Below are 19370 nucleotides of genomic sequence, written 5' to 3'. Positions count from 1 at the left end.
GAGCTGCACCAGTCAGGGCCAAAGGGTGTCTTCTAAGTGCCTCTCTTCCCAGGGAAAGCCCTACAGAAGCTCTACCTCCAAGGAGGAGTGGGGCCTTCTGCCTCTTCCCCTCGGGCCTGCAGTGTTGAAATAAAGATGATAAACAACTGGCTTTTCTTTTTGGACCAGTTGATAAACTCTTAAATGCCTGTAAAACTGAAAAGAAAAAGAGTGGCCCCAGAGTGGATTTGCTTCAACACACGTGCACACTCCCAGACCTGAGGGCTCTGCTTCCACCTCCTCCCCACCTCCCACAATCCCAGATACCCGCTGCTACAGAAACTGGCCACTTGCTAGTGTCACGCAGGCAAAATGGTGCCTTCAGGTGGCCAGGGGTGACTCCCCTACCTCACTCTGCCCCAGCTCTCCCCAAGCCATTGAGTCTAGAGCTCAAAGCCTTTCAGGGACCAAGAGCCCAACACAGGCTCTGCCAGATGGTTTGAGATGGGTACATACATCTCTTCCCTTGGGCTTGTTCTCATGCTCGCTTGGTCTCAAAAAGACAGTAACAAAATCGTTTCATACTGGCAAGTTTGGGATGGCAAAGTACCTCAACGGGGACTGGGGGAGAGGCTTGGTGAAAACTAGCATTCTGACAGAAGGTAGTCGAGAGAATACATACTCAGCAAAGCAGACCAGGAGACACCTCATTGGGTGGGGGGTGGGGTGGAGAAAACATCGGGGCCACCAGGCGCCACAACGCCACGGAGCATTGTGCACAGAATATGATGAAAACAGAGGCCCTGGTGACAGTGACATCTGAAGTGTAACCACTTCTTTGGGGGAGACATGCCTGAGGTCATAGGTGATGACATGATGACATCATGAGGACCTCCCAGATCTCAAGAAATCCCAAGCCCGGGACTTCCCAAACCTCTTATACTCTCATGTTTGCCCTGAAACTCCAGCAAAACTATGTTGCTGTTGGAGAAACTGCTTTGCACAGTTCAAGATTTGGGTACAGTTTCTTACAGTGTCACCACTACCCTCTTGCTACAATATCCGTAAGTGGTATAACAACAACCAGGCATCACACAGATGCAAATGAGTTACATCTGTAGGACGGTGGCCCGTGTGCAACCAGGAGCATCAATTATCCACTAGTCTACAAGCGTCTGAGGGTGGCAGGCCTGGGCAGGGCTGGCCCCAGTGTCAGGAGAGAAGTGAGCACACAGAGAAGGCAATGGTGGATGCTGGGCTTTATTCTTAGAACCCCTGCCAGGGCAATTATGCATAAATAACCTCATTTCGTTGGCATTTTCTAAAATAAAGAAAAGAAACCACTTCTTTCCAGGAACTTCTGAACTAAAGGTAGTACAAAGCATTTTTTGGATCCTGAGTAAGAAACGTTTCTTAGCAACCAAGTCCACCATGTGATCTCAGGAGAAAAGAGTTCCTTTCAGTTAAAAAAAATTTTTTCCTTACTGTTTCAATTATTAAAAACTGTATCACATTATGACCCTGGGGGAATTTGGTTCACCTTTAAGAAAAGTCGAAGCAGCAAAAGAGATGAGATATTATATTAGATGTGGGTCCAGTGGAAATGAATACACACTGGAGAAATAGATCCAAACTATTCCCACCAATTTTATTTTTTTCATTGTTTTGTATCAGCCATCAAAATCTTAAAGACATAAGCCTTACAAAATATTTGGAAGTGTCCTCATTATTGCTACTTGATATCAAGGTAAGAGGTGGAAACCATTAAGTGATACATTTTCTCTCCAGATGAATCTTCATTCATTGGATTTTGTTGGCAAAGGTTTTAAAAGATGTGAAAACTGACTAGTAAAGACAAGGACATTTCACAGGTTTTTCTAGACACCATTCCTCCATGACTTACTGAGCTTGGCTTAGCTCCTATGTTTGTTTTCTACGTCCACATAACAGATTGCCACAAACCAAGCATCTTAAAGCAACACAATTTCTTATCTCAGTCTCCATAGGTCAGGGATGGACTGAACTGGCTCCTGGCTTAGGGTTGCTGAGGCAGAAAGCAAGATGCCAGCCAGCTGCACCCTCATCTAGAGGTTCAACTAGAAAGACTCACTTCCTAGCTCCCTCAGTATGTTGACAAAACTCATTTCTTTGCAGCCATATAACTGAAGTCCCTATTTTCTTGGCAACTAACAACAGGGGACTAGTTTTAGCAACTACAGACCACCCTAAGGTCCTCACCACATGGCCCATCACAGGAAGTTCACTGTCATTACTGTTTACCCTTCAAGGCCACAAGGAGAATATCTCTCTCACTTTAAATCTCTTCTAACTTCTTTTAAGGCCTCACCTGATTAGGTCAGACCCACCCAGGATAATCCTTTTAATCAACTCAAAGTCAACTGAGTAGGGACCTTAATTACATCTGCAAAATACCTTATGCTACATAATATAATATAATCATTGTTAGTGTAACAGCCCATTATATTTACAAATCTTGGCCACACCCAAGGGGAAGAGATTACACAGGGCATGTATGCAAAGTAGTGGGAGTCTTGGACGCCATCTTAGGATTCTGCCTACGATGGCCCCTCACTTGCGTCCCATAGATTCTAATCTATGAATTGAGGAAAATATTCCATTTTCAAGGTGGGTACAAGCTTTACAGGTGTACCTTTCACTCAGAGAAAGGTACCACCACGTGTTACGTTCACATTGTATACTCACTGGACTCTCCTGTGGTCTAGCCCGTGTCCTAAGTCCCTGTTCACTGTAGGTTATGAAGAACTCTGATGTCTCTCCCTGTTCCTTGCATCTTTAGCCACACTGAGTCCATAAAGTGCTTTTAAAATTTTTCCACATAGCTTCAATTTCTGTTCCACCATTCAGCATGACACTCACAGTACTTTGGAGAGGCTGCTTTATGGTGGCTCCATCTGGGGACCTTCCCCCAACAGACAGGGAGGGGGGGCCGCTTCTGCTGTCTATAACCTAGTCCTTCCGGGTATCAGATCATTGCAAACACACCCCAGGTCCCAAATGGTGGGGTAACAGCCACCGTTGGCACCAGAGACTTTAGGTGGTGGACAGGCAGTACTGTTTTTAATCGAGAATTTATTTTAATGTTTAAAAAAATACACAACTATTCAAACTCATGGTTTTAGGGAATAAACAAGGATAAAGTAGGAATTGAAGATTTTAAGTGAGTTGGTTTGAGAAAATATTTTTTTAAATAATAGTAGAAGTTACTAGGATATGGCAAAAATCAAAATGGTGTCACTATAATTTAGGAAACGTTGGCATATGCGAAATTGGTGACTAAGTAGTGAACGAACTGGTGGATTCATTACGTATTGAATAAATTACTCTTAAGTCATGCTCCAAGAGCCCCTTCCGTCTCAAGAACGTCTGCAGAAGCCCACTATGCCCACGCCTACCTAGTGAGTGCAGTTGAGCGGTACGGATACCCAGCCCACCGAGCTTATCTCAAACAGGAGGACTCAGGCAGTGGGGCACCTGAGTGTGAGACGAGGAGGTGGAGCTTAGTGGGCGTGGCCAACCCACAGTCGGCCTTTGTGCGGGGGTGTGGCTGATGGGGGGCGGGTCCTCGAGGCGGAAGAAGGAAGGTGCTGCGGTATCACGTGATCGCGTAACATGGCCGTTGCCTGGTGAGCGGGGCTGATGCAGGGCTGGAGCTAGTCGCGAGAATCTTTAGGCACTAGCGTGCGGGGGCGGGGCCCAGGCCCGGGTTCTGAGGCGGCACGCGGCGGCGGAACGAGACAGGTGGGCCGGGGCTGGCGTAGTCCATGAGCGGGCGCCAGAGGCAGCGCCGAGCCGCAGACTCCCCTAGACCCCGGCGCGGCCGGGGCACTCTCGGGCTGAGGAGTCGCGGGGCTCCGGGGGACATTCTGAGTTGTCACCATGAACCCCGAGAAGGACTTCGCGCCGCTCACACCCAACATCGTGCGCGCCCTCAATGACAAGCTCTACGAAAAGCGGAAGGTAGCAGCGCTGGAGATCGAGAAGTAAGAGCTGCGGGCGTCCAGGGCTGGGCGTGGGGAGCGGAGGCGGAACCCCGCCCTGGCTATCTTTGCTGGCGTCCCGCTCCCTGGGGGAACAACTCACGCCTTTCCAGCTAGTGTTGTTGCCCCAGGATTAGCCTTTAGCGCGGTGTTTGAAAGCAGGAGTTTGGGGATCCCAGCTTTGCTTCTGACTGGCTGTGTGACTTGGGTCGAGTTATTTAACCTCCCTGTTGCCCAAAAGGCTGCCTTGGAAATGAAGTGACAATGTATGTGCAGTCCTTAGGGTGCAGTGACAAGGAAGCTACATGATGTTTGCTTAGCGCTTAGCACAGTGCCTAGCGCACGGTGCGTGCGTATTCCGAGGGTCTCCATCAAAACCAGCCCATTAGAGAGTGGCCTCTGTGATGGGAGGGAGGTGGGAAGCATGACATTTGCTAATGAGTTGGTCTGCCTCATTTCTTACTTAGTTTCTGAGAAGTGAAAGGGACTGTTAGGTGACCAAGGGGAGAAATCAGATTCAAAATCTCAAGATCTCAAGGTTCAGAGGGCTGGTTGTTTTATCTCTGTCATATAACCCTGGCAAGGGGAAGTAGGAATATTTTGTCCTTTCTTGCTTCTGCAGTCATTACATGTAGGCGTACATGTCACCAATGTGACAGTATGCTTTATTTCTCAATGTACAGAAACGCGTTTAACTGGGAATGTTTCATTAAGATTTTTCTTCTACTGTTTTACATTTGTGGGTTTTTTCCAGATCTTTGTGATACAGTCAGGTGGGTAGGTGATTTCAGAAGAGTACAACTGAGAAAACACCAGTCTGGAACTTAGGAAATATGGAATGTGTTTCTGCTCTGTTCAATAGGGTAGATACTAGCCACGTGTGGCCATTCACATTTAAGTAATTAAAGATAAAATTTTAAAAATGTAATCCAGTTCCTCAGTCATGCTACCCATATTTCAAATACTCACTAGCCACATGCGGCTGTTGGCTACTCTAATGGATGCTGCAGACTTTAAAACATTTCCCTCTCTGTAGAATGCTGTTGGACAGCTCTAATCTAGTCCATCCTGTGATGCTCATTCTTTGACCTTGGGCAAATTCCTTAACTCACTGTTTCTTAACTTCAGCAGGACTGACATTTCAGGTCAGATCATTCTTGGCAGTGGTGGGTTGTCCTGTGTATGGTAGGAATTTCAGCAGCATCCTGGCCTCCACCAGCTAGACAGCGGGAGCACTCCGTCACTTCTAACAACCACAGGTGTCTCCAGACATTGCCAAATGTCCCCTAGGGCTGCGAAATTGCCCAGGTTGAGAGCTACTACATCAGCTGCTTTGGGTTTTAGTTCCCTCATCAACTAAAGAGTTTGCTAAGAGGACCCTCCTATTCTGCTCTAACATGAGAATGTCCAAAACCACCTAACTCCTTCTCTCGTCAGGATTACTTTCTTGACCCTCTTTTCATACTGCTTCTTGTTTATACCCTGGCTCTCGCTAAGGCTAGCAAGTCTCTGTGATGGGTGTTGCCATGCTGAGGAAGAGAGCGGAGGTGATGTATAGACATGTCTGCATGTCCATGGGTTTTATTGGTTTTGAAGATACATTGACACCCAGTGGTGCCCGTCACTCACTCTGCTTCTCAGGATTGTCAGGTTTTTACCATAGCTTGAATCATCTGTTGAGCCCTTGAATAGAGGTATTTATCTCAGCATTGTTGTTTTCTCCAGCATAATCCGTATAAGTGCTTTCACTCTGCAAGCTGTCCTGTAAGGTCTTTGTCTTCAGTTGGGTTCAATTTGTATTTGATTTGGCCCTTGTTTTGTAAAATTCAGAGAAAGCCTCTAAGACCTTAACTGGGCTAGGAACTCCTTAAGGGTAAAGATCCTATTATATTTAATCCTCAGCACTTAACACAGTGCCTGGTGGCCTCCAACAGTTGGTATCTAAGTGAATGGATGACCATACGTTTTCCGTGGGGGAATAACATTGCAGTCTAAGGGCTTTGCTGCTCAGAAGCGTAGCCCACAGTCCTGGCTGGTGGGGCTCAGTGGATTGAGTGCTGGCCTGTGAACCAGAAGGTTGCTGGTTGGAGTCCCAGTGAGGATACATGCCTGGGTTGCAGGCCAGGTCCCCAGTAGGGGGGCGTGGAAGAGTCAACCACATTGATGTTTCCCTCTCTTCCTTCCCCTCTCTCTAAAAATAAAAAATAAAATCTTTAAAAAGAAAAAAGCATAGCCCACAGACCAGCAATATTAGGCTCACCTGGGAGCATATTAGGCTCACCTGGGAGCATATTAGGCTCACCTGGGAGCTTGTTAGAAAGAGATTCTCCAGCCTCACCCCAAACCTGTGAATCAGAATGTGCATTTTCACAAGATCCCTGGATGATTTGTGTGCTTAAAGTTGGAGAAGCACTGCCCCAGATGACCCTACAGTCAGTTTCTAGCCGCCTTCAGCCATATTTTGGGTGAGGGGTGTCCTGTTTGATAAGTCCTTAGAGTGTGGTAGCCCTCCTGTATCCACAGGGGGTGCACTCCAAGATCTCTGTGGCCGCCTGGAACTGCAGATAGCACCGAACCCCGTGTATACTCAGTTTTTTCCTGCGCACACCTGTGATGACGTTTGATTTATCAATTAGGCACAGTAAGAAACTAACAATAACTAACAATGAAATAGACCCGTTATAGTAATGTACTGTATAAAGTTATGTGAATGTGGTCTCTCTCAGGATACCTTCTGTACTGCACGTACAGCTTGTACTCCCTGGACAGAGGGATGATCCATGTCCCCAGCTGGACAGCACAGAATTCTCATCACGCTACTTGGAACAGCACGCAATATAAAACTTATGAATTGCTTATTTCTGGGATTTTCCATTTACTGTATTTTGCATGTATAATGTGCACTCTTTTGCCCAAGTTTTTGAGGGAAAAGTGAGTGCCCTTTATACATGGGTATAATGATTACATAACTTGGGTATAATAATGGGCATAATTTCATGTATAATGCGCACCCACGTGTCAGTGCACATTATCCATGGCAAAACACAGTGATGTTTTCAGGGCCCAGTTCATCACAGGTACCTGAGACTGCGGGATGCGAAACCATGGATACGGGATCACTTCACGGTTGTGGGATTTAGGACTTCAAAGTGCAAATTTGGGGGGAAATAATTCAGTCCCTAACAGTGATTTTTTTAAAAAGTGATCACGTGTAAAGTGCTCTTTGCCTGATTTGTGGGGAGGAGGGGAGAGAGAAGCTTCTTTTTATTTGGTCATTGTACACCCCTCATCTCGTTTAGTTTGCATGACTGCCCTCTGAGCTGGGTAGCACTACCCTATTTCACAGGTTTGGAAACAGTGGCTTCTTGAAGTTTCACAGCTAGACCCTACATAAAAAAACCCAGGTTCACCTGTCTCAGAAGGCTTCCCCCCCCAACAGTGAGTAGTTTTCTCTACCACAAAGGGGAGCCAACTCCCTGCAGAGCCTAAGGACAACCATGTGACGGGAGCCAGTGGGTGAGAGCCAGGGTGGAGTGAGGTGCAGACACAGAGGCAGGCAGGGCTTCCGAAGCAGGTGAGGACCCTGGGCTTTATTCTCACGGCAGCTGGAAGCCAGCAGAGTGTGTTAGGATGGAGAATGGCTAACGTTTTCACGATCTCTCTGGACACTTGGGGGGAATGTGAAGAGGGAAACCAGTTAGGGAGCCTCTGCAGAGTCCAGGTGAGAGACAGGCAGGTGGCCTGGGCGAGGGTGGGGGGGCAGTGTAGACAGAGAAGTGCAGGGGCAGAGACGCGCTGGGAGACGGAGTTGACAAGACGTGTTGGAGGACTAGGGCAGAGGGGAGGCCGTCAGGAAAAGGGGGAATCGAGGGTGATTCTTAGGTATCTGCGGAGTAGCTGGGTGGAGGGTGACATTTCCTGAGATAGGAATCTGAGGAGTGACTGAGTTTGGGGAGTGAAATCAGGAACCTGATGCTCACCTGGGATAGTAACTTCATTCATTCATTCATTCATTCATTCATTCACTCACTCACTTTCTCATTCACTCTGCATCGACTGAGTTCTCTGTTCTTAGCACTAGGGAACCAGCTATAAACGAGACTGCCTTTAGGGAGCTTACAGTGTGTGCAGAGCAATGTATTGTGGGTCAGGGGTTGTAAGATGGGGACTGGATGGGAGCGTGTAACAGGAAGACCTGGCTGTGTGTTGTGTGTGTGTGTGTGTGTGTGTGTGTGTGTTGGCAGTATGCTTGTGTGTAGTATGTATAGTGGATGTGTTGGTAGTATGCATGTGTGTGTAGTAGTATGTATAGTATATGCCTGGAGGGGCTTGTGTGTTGGTAGTATGCATGTGTATGGTATGTGTAGTGTGTCTTGGTAGTGTGTGTGCATTGGCAATGTGTGTGTGGTATGTATATGTTGGTAGTGTGTGTGTTGGTAGTGTGTGTGTGTGTTGGTAGTGTGGTGTGTGTAGTGTGTATAGTGTATGCATTGGTAGCCCATGTGTATGTGTGTGAGGGAACCCAATGTGTACACATACTGACGACCAAGTCTAAAGGTGGGAGAAGCCTCACCTCCAACCGAATCGCCTTCTTGACGATGATGGGTTTGGAGGGCTGGAAGTGCAGTTGCAGGCTGTACTCGGCCTTGGCGGGGATGGTGCCCTGCATCATGGACACAGAGAAGTCCTCGCCCAGGTGCTCCAGGCTGGTGATGCGCCAGGCCACGGGCAGGGCCGTGACGTTGCGGAGGACGACTACTTTGGATTCTTTCCTGTATAAACCAAAAGAGATTTTTTGTCCATTGATTTATATGGCAGATCAGAAATTGTACTTCTGATTATTTCAGCTATTACTTAGTTCACTAATCTGTATTTATCACAGAATGGGCCTGATGGTATTGATCAGAAAGGGGACATAGATTTACTTTTTTAAATTTCACACTTGAACATCTCCATGGTTGTTTTAAATGCCACTTTTAGTTTTCCAAATTCCATCTACCCAGGTGATGGAGACAATGATGCATTTGGTGTTCCAGTAAGGGATTAAAATTCCTAATAAGAGAGGGCATTTTATCTTGATGGCAGACCTCTCAGACACTAAAAATGCAGAGTGATGGGTGCTCGGCTCAGCTGAAGGAGCCCTGGACTCTGAATCTCAAGATGAGGCTGTGTTATGTGACCAGGATCAGGCGGCGAAGTGTGTGAGCCTGTCGTGGGTGGTCCTGGAGAGCTTTCACCCCCACAGGCTCGTGCTAACTTGCTCCACACACTTTTCTAGAGGATAGGCGCTTCAGCCGAGGTTTTAGAATGGCTCTTTCAGGTTTCGTGGGCTCTCAGTGTCCGGGAACACAGTCTGATGGGGCCTGACGAAAAGGTTGGCGAAACCCCAGGCTGTGTTCTCCAGGAGAGTCTAGTGTGGGGCGAATGCTGCGGGCACTCTGATCAATGGGGCAGGCGGTGCACACTGTGGTGGGGGTGCCTCTTGCTCAGCTTTGGGGGTACCATGTCCCACACGGTGGTGGCAGGGCCCCTACTGCAAACTGGGAGAGATGATGCTCTTCAGGTAACCAGGAACGGGCTTAGAGCCGAGCCTGTGGTGTTCCTGAACTTCGAGTTCCAAAAGCCAGCAAATGTAGGTGCCCAGGCCGTGTCCAGCCCATTCCCTTCGAGAACCCTGAAGCCCAAGAGTCAGTGTGTGGGTTCTTGCCTGCTGGGAAGGGGCTGGGGTGGGGTGGGCAGCGATCCCTAGCACTCTGAGCTCAGATAAAGGTTGAACTGTTGGGTTTGACTGGCTCTTTGGAACGCTCCACCTCTGCTGGGAGACATTTATTACTAACTGGCTTAGGGCAGTTTCAGGAGCATGGGTCAGAATTCTGTCCAGCTCAGCTCTTTATTAGCAGTGGAACTCTCAGCAAATTGGTTAACTCGGGGTCACAGACTGGCAGCCAAGGGCTGTGTCCTGCCAGCAGACCTGTTTGATTTGGCCTGGATCACAGGGTATTTTAAATTGACAGGTTTCTCCATCATGGCTCTGTGGGACCCATGTTCCCACACAGCAGATCCAGGACCCTTTCCAGCCAGACATGGGCTCTCCAGTTTGCTTCCGATGTGGTCAAGTTTACCGCAGCCTGTCTTGGGCCCCTTGGCCTTCTCACTTGTATCCCCTGCCTGGCCCCTGCCACCGTTTGGGTTTGTGACCTCTGTTTTAACCTCCTGGTCCTCAGTTTCCTGCTGTTGAAAACATGCAGCTTGAAAACATTATGCTAAGTGAAAGAAGCCAGTCACAAAAGGCCATGTGTTGTATGGTTTCATTCATCTGAAACATCTAGGATAGGCAAACCCATAGACAGAGTAGATTAGTGGTTGCCTAGGGCTTAGGGAGGAGGTTGGGGGAAATGAGGAATGACTCGTAATGGGTACAGGGTTTCTTTATAGGGTGATAAAAATTGTTCTAAAATTGGGCGGGGTAGTGGTTGCCCGACTTTGTTGTGAACAGACTAAAAACCACTGAAATGTACACAGTAAAAGTGGATTTAAGGTGTGTCCGTTATACCTCATTTTTAAAAAATAAGAATTTCTGTAGTGTTTTGCTGAAGCGTTAGGGCAGCCCTCTGTAAGTGGTCCCAGTTATCACGAGCTGAAATTCACACGGGGCTCCTGCTTCCTCTGACTTGGTTCTGCTTCACAGTTCGTCCACTGCTTCTCCCCGGTGGATGCTCAGTATACTTTGTCTTAGGCCTTCCCTCGGAGGTGGGTGTTCTGCTCAGGTCGATTATTGGAGACTAGTGAACAAATGGAAACCAGATTACTTGACTTCTCAACAGATGGAGGAGATGTTTGCCTGATTCCCCTCTGGGAAACGCTGCCCGGACTTGCCCTGTGAGTGCGGCCTATTACGTAGAGAAATGGGGTGGATAATGGGACTTGCCAGGGAAGGAAAAAGCGGCCCCAAATCCATGCTGTCAGTTTTAACAACACAGCCCTGGATTTACTTTTTTCTGTCCTTTCTGGAGCCGGGAGCATAGCGGGCTCTCAGTCCACATTCAGTGCCTGAACCTGATCTTGTGCAGTGTGTACGATCACAGCTTATCTCTCTTGAGTCTGACTTTGCACTAATACTGACGTATGAGCATGCGCAATGTAGAGCCTATTACATGCATTATCTCATTTAATTCTCTCAAAACAGGAAAGGCCATTGAATTTACTAGGCCTGCCTTATATGGCCAAGGATGTTCCCTCTGAAGACATAGGAAATGAGTGCAGTGGCTAAAATCTCTGCCACCTAGAGGCTGGGACATTTGGACATCACCAAATGTCCACACAGTAAAAGTGGATTTCAGGTGTGTCCATTATACCTCATTTTAAAAAAATAAGAATTTCTGTAGTGTTTTGGACATCAGCAAATGAAGCGGAGTTGGGGTTAAATGAACTAATAAACATGAAAGTGCCTGGCACCCAGGAGGCGTCAGCAGATGGTAGCTCTGATATTTGACGAGGGGGACAGTGTCACCTAGCGGATAAGATTTTAGACCTTGGAGTCAGAAAAACCTAGGTTTGATTGCCGCACCGGCCATCAGTAGGTTGTGTGACTCCAAGTGTTTCTGAATGTCTCTGAGCCCTAGTTTCCCCAACTGTAAAATGCATGCCATGGTACTGATGCATTGGGTGGTTAAAAGTTTAAATTAGGCGATACATGTAATGTAATGCATCTAGCACATTACCTGGCATAGAGTAAGTGCTCAGCAAAGGGTAACCTATTTCCTGCCTTCACAGTAGAAGCCCAGCTCTAGGGCTTCATGTCAAAACAGTTCAGGTCAGTGCTGCCTCTGTACTCCCTGAACAGTGTGGGGAAGTGTGTGGGGAAAGCTGCGCCTCGCTCGGGGCCTCAGCTCTACCCGAGGGAGGTCTCCTCTGTAATTGGGCGCACTCACTGTGCAGTTGGCGTAGTTTAAGGAGATGGGAGAGACGAACTGGCCAACGGCTGAAAGGGCTTTGTAGGAACACAGAGGCTTCAGACCCTCTGTGACCTTAGGAAAGGGACTCAGCTCCTGAGGCTGTGCTTTAAATCTGGAAGATGGCATAACGGTAACTATAGAAGGAGGTTGCCCCGAGGAATAACTGAAATACGTAGCGCAGTGTGTGTTAGCAGGTGGGTCAGTTCACCAGCCCTTGTGTGACCTGTGTGATTGTCCCTGCGCCGTGTCACCGAGGCCGGGGGTGGGGGGACCAGGGAGGGACCATGGCTGTGTTGCTGAGACTGTGACCCCATGCTGTCCTTTGGCTGGTGGCAATTCTAAGGCTGTCTCACGCTGTCTGTGGCTCCTTGTTCTGTCGGGGAGGGGTGGTTGGTGTGGCCCTTTTCAGCGTGGTGTTGGCGCAGTGTCACAGGCTTGAAGTTGGCCCGCATCGGGGTTGTGCCTTCTGGGGAGGGTGGTTCTGCCGTCCTGCAGCACCTCCAGCCAGCTGAGGATGGAGGCTCCTGACCCACAGAGCAGGTGTATCCGACCTTTTGGTGTCTCTGGGCCACACTGGAAGAAGAGTTGTCTTGGGCCGAACGTAAAATACACAAACACTAACGAAAACTGATGAGCAAAAAAGAAGGTTTGGAGTGGATTTATGATTTTGTGTTGGACTGCATGCAGCCCGCTGGCCGCGGGACAGAGGGCACTTTGTCAGCCAGGGTTTTCAGACTTGAGAGGAAGCCATGCAAAAAGCGTATTCTCTCCTCTGACACATAAAACCGTGGTGTCAGTGACCCTTATGTCAAAGAAGGCCCCAGGGATTTGTGAGCAGGAGAGCTTCTGAGCCAAATATTAACTTCAAAACTAGTTCTGCTTCAGACCCCCACCTGTGGCTCGCAGCCTGCAGATGAAAGAGGAGACAGTGTAGCCTTTAGAAGGGAGACGAGGCCTGGCACTGGGCGCTGGATTTCAGACGTGACTTCTCCTGCCACGCTTTGTAGTGGTGCTTTTCCTTCTGCACGTCCCCAAGCCTTGCTGACTGGTGCTGCCTTGCAGCGTGTGGAGAGGGGTCGGAGCATGCGGTCGCCCGGTGGCAGACGCCCCTCTGCTCCGGTGACTGAGCCGTTCTCAATGTGTAGTTGGGATCCCAGTAAAAGTAACTTGAACTATAACACTAAAAGTTTAGGGTCACCTAAAATGATATTTGTTAACCAACAGGTTAGGTTTAGCTTAGCACACCCTCCCTCCTCCCCACCCTGTGTCACCGATAAGGCAGCAGGGGCTTTGCCTGTGTTTGCCCTGCAGCTTGTGCTGTCTGTCAGCCTGCTGGCCTTCCCAGATCCGTCCCCAGGTGGACAGTTGGGATTTCTCACTGACTGTGTGCAGAGCACTAGACTCGGCGAGCGGGGCTAACGCTGGAGACGCAAGGAATCATGGCTCCGGTCTGTCCTCAGGGACTTTTCCAAGGAGCTGCGGAGAGGGAAATGTGCGCGAGAGGAGGGATTGGTGGCCTCACCAGTGCCTTGCTGGGTGCAGAGGGAGGGGTCACCGAGTCCTTCAGTGTTCAGAGGAGTGATCGCTTCCTGGGGTGGTCAGGAAAAGCAGGGGGTGGGACTTGAGCTGGACTTTGAAGGCTGAATAGGACGCGGGGAGGTGGGAAGTGTGTAAGGACTAGAATGAGCTGGGCCCAGTGAGAGGGCGGGTCTGGCCGGAGTGGAAAGTTATGCCGGGCAGCTGGGCGGCAAGACTAGAGAGGTCAGCCTGGCCCCGTTTAAGTCGCCTCGAGTGCCAGGTAAGGAGCGTGGGCCCGATTCATGGTGCAGTCTTCCTGTCGTGGCCCAGGCGTTGGCCCAAAGCACCAGGCCCAGTGCTCTTCAAGCTGGTGGTATTGGTGAGAACAAGTTCTCGTGGTTCCCCCTCCAGGGGGTCCATCGTTTCTTTGTTTGCCTTGTCGTCCTGGACCTGAAGACTATTCTGCCCCTGAGTACAAGGGTGCAGAGAGAGAGACTTGGGGTTCTGGGACCTCAGGAATTGAGCAGCCGTCATTTTGTAGTAGCCTGGGGTGTCCTGAGTAAGCCCTGGTAGGATTTGGGGTTGGGGAGGCCTTCCAGCTGGTGGGGAGCCAATGAGAAAGCTGCCGCTGGGCTGCACAGTCAGGGGGAGTTGAGCACAAAGATCCCCCTTTCCCATGTCCTCCCTTCCAGAGACCCTGTTACCCCGACAAGCTGTCACCCGGCATTGGAGCCCCGTTCCTCATGCTCATTCACCGTTCAGTCTCTGTAAGACTTTGTGGTCCTCCCAGGCCCCAAACGCCATTCAGATCCGCACCGCCCGCCCCGCAGATCACTCCGACCTTCCGTGGCCCCATCCTGCCGCCAGAATGCAGTGCCAGTTCCTCTGTCTGGCTCGTGGCCGGGGGCAGCTTCTCCAGGCCTGTCCCCGCTTCTCCTCCACCCGCGTCCTCTACTCTGCCACACTGCAGGCCTCCGCTGTGCTCTGAGCCTTTGTGCGTGCTGTTCCCCTCTCTGGACTGCTTCACCCTGAGCAGCCCCAGAACGAACACCTACCCGTCCCTCGGGACCCCTCCCAAATGCCGACCCTCATGAAGCCACACCCAATTCCTGCCACTCCAGAGATGCTAGTCATTCCGGCTCCTGCCTGCTCCCACTTCACCTTACACTCTTCACGCCAGAGTCTGGGCGGGGGGGTGGGGTTATGCTTTGCACAAAAGTTCTCTTGGACTCCGCTTCTTCTCCCCTCACCCCACCCCAGCAGAGAGCCCCTCTAGGGCAGGGAATGCATCCCACAGGTTGGCTCTACATCAGGGAAGAGCGCCCTTGCCAGTTGCTCGTTTATGATCTGAAACAAGGTGACGTAACTCTCCAGGATGGCTCGTGCGCTGCTGGCGGGGTTGGCTCTGCTTCGGATCCCGTGCTGAAGCCCGGTGGACATCCTCACCCCCCGCCTGCCCCCTCACCCGGGCGCTGCTCTAACCCGTGTGGAGCAGGAACGTGGCCTGGCCTCCTCGGAGAGCTGTTGGCGGCCAGCGTGCTGGCCGTCAGGTCGGCAGTGGGAGGCACAGCTGCTTCCAGCGGCCTTGGTGATTCCCCCATCCAGGACTCCTCAAAAATAAGCAGACCCGGGTCTAGAGACCTTTGTGCAACACAAGTCATTCTCAGTTCTGACTGTTCACAAACTCTAGGTGGTGTAAAATCTCAAATCCAGTTTCAGGATTCAAAAGAGCTTGCTGCTGCATTGGCCGGGAATCGAACCCGGGCCTCCCGCGTGGCAGGCGAGAATTCTACCACTGAACCACCAATGCTCCAGATGCCAACAGCTGTGTGAGCACCTCCTTTTAATTCCAGTCCTGAATCTCCTTGTATATATACTGATTCAAAATATAAGGCCAGGTTCTAATGCTGCCACATCAGCACAGCTGCAAGAACAGAAAGCTTCTGTGAAGGCAGGAGGCCGAATGTGAGAGAGAGAGGGAGGGAGGGAGTGTGTGTGTGAGTGAGTGTGTGAGTGATGTGCCTTTAGACCTCGGGGCAGAACCTCGTGCTCAAGCTCTCCATTCTCAGTAGCAAAAGCACAGCGAGGACTTTGGGCGCCTTTACCCCCTGTGATGTCTCCGCTGTGCGGGCCCTCCCATTCTGTGTCCACATGTGTGTTGAGCTGTTTGACAGTTCTCGGGTTTCATCCCCGCTTCCGCTGGAGACTGGCCAAGGCCGAGGGGTGTGGCGGGAGTGCGGCGGGAGTGCCCTCGCCGGTGAAGGGCAGGAAGGCCTTGGCAGCACAGCGAGTAGTGCCCCCGAGAGAACCAGTCTGCTGTCCACACGCTCTCTGAGCAGGGAAGTGTGGTTAAAGTTTCACAGCGCCTTTGGCTGCTGCAGGCCTGGCGTGGTTGAGGAGACTGGCTCCTGCAGCTGGATGTCTGTGTGAGAAGGAAACCTGCCAGGAAGGGGCAAAAAAAAGGAAAAAGAAAAACAGCATTGCATTGGCCGGGAATCGAACCCGGGCCTCCCGCGTGGCAGGCGAGAATTCTACCACTGAACCACCAATGCTCCAGCTGTTTACTCATACATCATTGGGGTTTTTCTCAAGGGGCTGCTGCAGGCCTGGCGTGGTTGAGACTGGCTCAGAGGAGTTCTGGCAGATGATGGCCTCACTTGGCTGGTTTGTCCAGTTTGGAAAACCAAACCGGTTTATAAGGAACCATCCTTGCTGAACTTGCTGGGCTTTACTGAACTGCTTTGGGAGTGGGGGGCCTGTGAAACTGACATTGAACTTCCAGAAGGAGGCCCTTGGTTTATCTGTAACCCTCAGCCCCTGGGGTGGGCTTGGTGGGATCTCGTCCTGTAAAGGTAAGAGGAAGAGGCCGTTCGTGGAGCCCCTTCCTCACGTACTGGGCTCCGCTCTCACGTCCACCAGCCCAGGAGCCAGGCCAGTTTTCTTCACCTTTTTGCAGCGTGCCTGGCACAGAGTAGGCGCCCCACATAGCTTGCTGTATTAAGGCTTTATCAGACCCTACCCAACCCCTCAATGAACAACATCTTTGCAGGAGTGGTCACTGTCTCATAAAATAGTACATTTACCTTTGAACAGCTCGAATTACTAGCAGGTTCCTGACCCTGAGCTAGAACCACATAGACTAACTGATACCTTTTGGACTTGACTGTCTTTAAATTCTTTGAGCAAACATGAGACACACACACCCCTGCCCCAGCTTTATGCCACAGGCAAGCAGTATACCTGCCATGATGGACCAAAGTGACAGTGAGTCTAGGCAGCTGCTTTGAAAAGTCCGTAATCTCTAGTCCGCTCTCATCATACCTTCATACCTTCACACTGGGCTGTCTGCCTCCCCATCCATCTCTGGGCTTCTTACGGCACTCTTTCTGAAGGGCGCAGTGTCTCGGCCTTTGTGGCCACCGGGCTCTGAAAACAGAGACTGGTCCCTGGTGGCCGGGGCCTCCCTCTGCTCTTTTCCACTCTGGGTGGGGTCTATCATGGGAGCATCTCCTGGGGGACCACAGGCGCCCCCCCTCAAGCCACCCTTCTCCCCGTTAGCATCACTGCCCAGGCAGACAGACGCCTCAAAGCCATATCTGCACCTCCCTTCCTCTCCCATACTATATGGGCTTCTAATGCTTTCTGTTCAGTTTGTAGCATCCCTCCCTCCCTCCCTGTGCTTTCCCACAGCCTCCACTTCCTGCCCCTGATAGCTGTGGTGTTCTCCTGGGGGCATTTTTCAGTCTCTTTCTAGGCTGCCCCAGAAGTACCTAATTAAAACACGGATTTGAGCACGTCACCCCATTGCCGGAAAATTCACTGCCTTGTCGTCTCTGGCAGCTCCTTCCACATGCCAGACTCCTCGTCCCTCCCTAGATATGCCTGTCTTTTCAGAACTCCTTGCCTTTGGCCAGGCTCTTCCTGGGCCGGAGGTGCCCTGCCTGCCTCCCCTTTCTCTGTGCCTGGAAGATGCCCGTTGATCTTCCTAAGGTCTGGCACAAATGGCACCTCCCAGGGAGCCCAGGAAAGTTAGCCCGTGGCATTTTTCTTGCTTCTGTGGTGTCGCTTTTGCCGCACTGCTGCAGCTGCGTTCTTATCTGTGTGCGGGTCTCGCGCATTGGACTGGGACCTGATTCTGCGCCATCCCCGGAAATGACGCGGACCCAGAGAACCTCTGTGGGAGCCTGAAGGGAGGGCTGAGCAAGTGTTGAATAAAGATGGTTGATCAGCTGATACTATTTGCAGTTTGGGTTCTCCAACAAGACGTTCACTTGCATTCTGTGAGATTCCAGAAGTGAGGTAGCTCCACAGCTCCTCATTCTGTCGTACACGAAGGGAAACTGAGACCCAGCACAGGGAAGTGATCATGACCCAGTCAGCAGCAGAACGGGGAAAGGCCTGCCCTGAGATGTCTGATCCCAACTCCTCTGCTAAACAGGTCACCCCTCTTCCTCCTCCCAGCCCCAGGCCCTGAAGCCAGCAGCAGGGGAGGCCTGATCCACTCGACCTGCAGCCCCTCTCCCCTCTCTCTCCAGGCTGGTCCGGGAGTTCGTGGCCCAGAACAACACCGTGCAAATCAAGCATGTGATCCAGACCCTGTCTCAGGAGTTTGCCCTGTCTCAGCACCCCCACAGTCGGAAAGGGGGTCTCATCGGCCTGGCTGCCTGCTCTATCGCACTGGGCAAGGTGGGCCTTTCTCCTGGAGGGACAGACACACCAGGCATGGCCTTGACTCCGATCCCAGGCCCAACAGGGCTTTGCAGACCTGTGTCTTATTGCCACAGTCTTGCAGCCTTATTTCCTGGCACCACCCCTGTCCTGGGAGGCCACCCTACAAAGGGTGTTTAAGCACAGCCGCACACAAAGGCCTGAGCATCTCCAGGGGAGCTGGGATGTCAGCTGGGGACTGGGGGGTGGGGGCTGGCCCCTTGTGAGCTGTTTCTCCTTCTCCCCACCTCAGGACTCGGGGCTCTACCTGAAGGAGTTGATCGAGCCGGTGCTGACCTGCTTCAATGACGCAGACAGCAGGCTGCGCTACTACGCCTGCGAGGCGCTCTACAACATCGTCAAGGTGGCCCGGGGCGCCGTGCTGCCCCACTTCAACGTGCTCTTTGACGGGCTGAGTAAGGTGACGCTCCTCCCCCTCCCTCTGGCTGGCTGAGCTCACGCCACCCGCCTCGCTTGACCCTCTGGGGTCTTGAACGCTCGGGTCCCTTTTCCCAGATGTGGGCAGAGCAGATAACCACATGGCCACCAGGGACACGTGTTGGTTCAGTCTCATCATTTTTTCTTAAGTGGGCTTGCAGTTACATTTTTTTCCATTTCACTATTAGCTTATCCTTACTGAATTTAATGAAATATGAGTTCACCACAAACTGGAAGGGAAAAACCTGAGAGTCTGAAGAGCACTAAGCTCCCTTATCGAAGGTGAATATGGTGCACCTGTGTACAGACCCCACTTCCCCTGTGAGGAGAGCGCTAGCCCAAAGCACTAGAAACAGCTCCACTTAGAAAGGCCCTGGAGCCCCTCACGCCTCCTCAGCTCCTCTCTCGGCTTCACGGGGCACCCCGACCCAGCACCACGCGTCATGAAGCCCTGCTGCCCTGCCGACTGCACAGTCGTCTCCGTAGATCGGCCCCACAGCTGCCTTGGTCCCCTCCAAGAGTGGAGAGAGGACCCAGCAAGTTAAGATCCGAGACTCTGAGGAAGGCTGACAGAAAGCAGCCACCCGGCCCAGAGGCGGCAGGTCCCGCAGCCCCCAGCAGGCCCCAGAGACCCTGCACAGGATGGGGATGCCCACCGCATCTCACCTCCATTTCACCCATTCCCACTTCCCCGCCTGCCTTCCTCTGCCTTACTCACCGAAACAGATGCCCCTTCATTGTTGCACCCGAGCTG

General features: G+C 51.2%; 1 protein-coding gene and 2 non-coding genes across 5 annotated transcripts in view; 1 reads left to right on the top strand and 2 right to left on the bottom strand.

The window, feature by feature from the left end:
- Window positions 1–3624: 3624 nt before the first annotated feature.
- Window positions 3625–19370, top strand: part of VAC14 (VAC14 component of PIKFYVE complex) — a 94005-nt gene continuing 78259 nt past the window's right edge. For all 3 annotated transcript variants that reach the window (XM_037154163.2, XM_037154164.2, XM_037154165.2), the window contains exons 1-3: window positions 3625–4001; window positions 18007–18157; window positions 18432–18599. In XM_037154163.2, the coding sequence (XP_037010058.2) occupies window positions 3898–4001; window positions 18007–18157; window positions 18432–18599 (423 nt within the window). In that variant the 5' untranslated portion in view covers window positions 3625–3897. The remainder of the gene's footprint in view (window positions 4002–18006; window positions 18158–18431; window positions 18600–19370) is intronic.
- On the bottom strand, window positions 15211–15281 carry TRNAG-GCC (transfer RNA glycine (anticodon GCC)). Its single transcript has one exon. It is a non-coding gene; the product is annotated as a tRNA-Gly (tRNA).
- TRNAG-GCC (transfer RNA glycine (anticodon GCC)) lies at window positions 15953–16023 on the bottom strand. The gene has a single exon. It is a non-coding gene; the product is annotated as a tRNA-Gly (tRNA).

Source organism: Artibeus jamaicensis, unplaced genomic scaffold, assembly GCF_021234435.1.
Source record: "Artibeus jamaicensis isolate MK-2021 breed Jamaican fruit bat unplaced genomic scaffold, CSHL_Jam_final contig_464, whole genome shotgun sequence".
Classification (NCBI taxonomy): domain Eukaryota; kingdom Metazoa; phylum Chordata; class Mammalia; order Chiroptera; family Phyllostomidae; genus Artibeus; species Artibeus jamaicensis.
The sequence above is the reverse complement of the archived record's forward strand: the minus strand, read 5'-3'. Positions and strand labels throughout refer to the sequence as shown.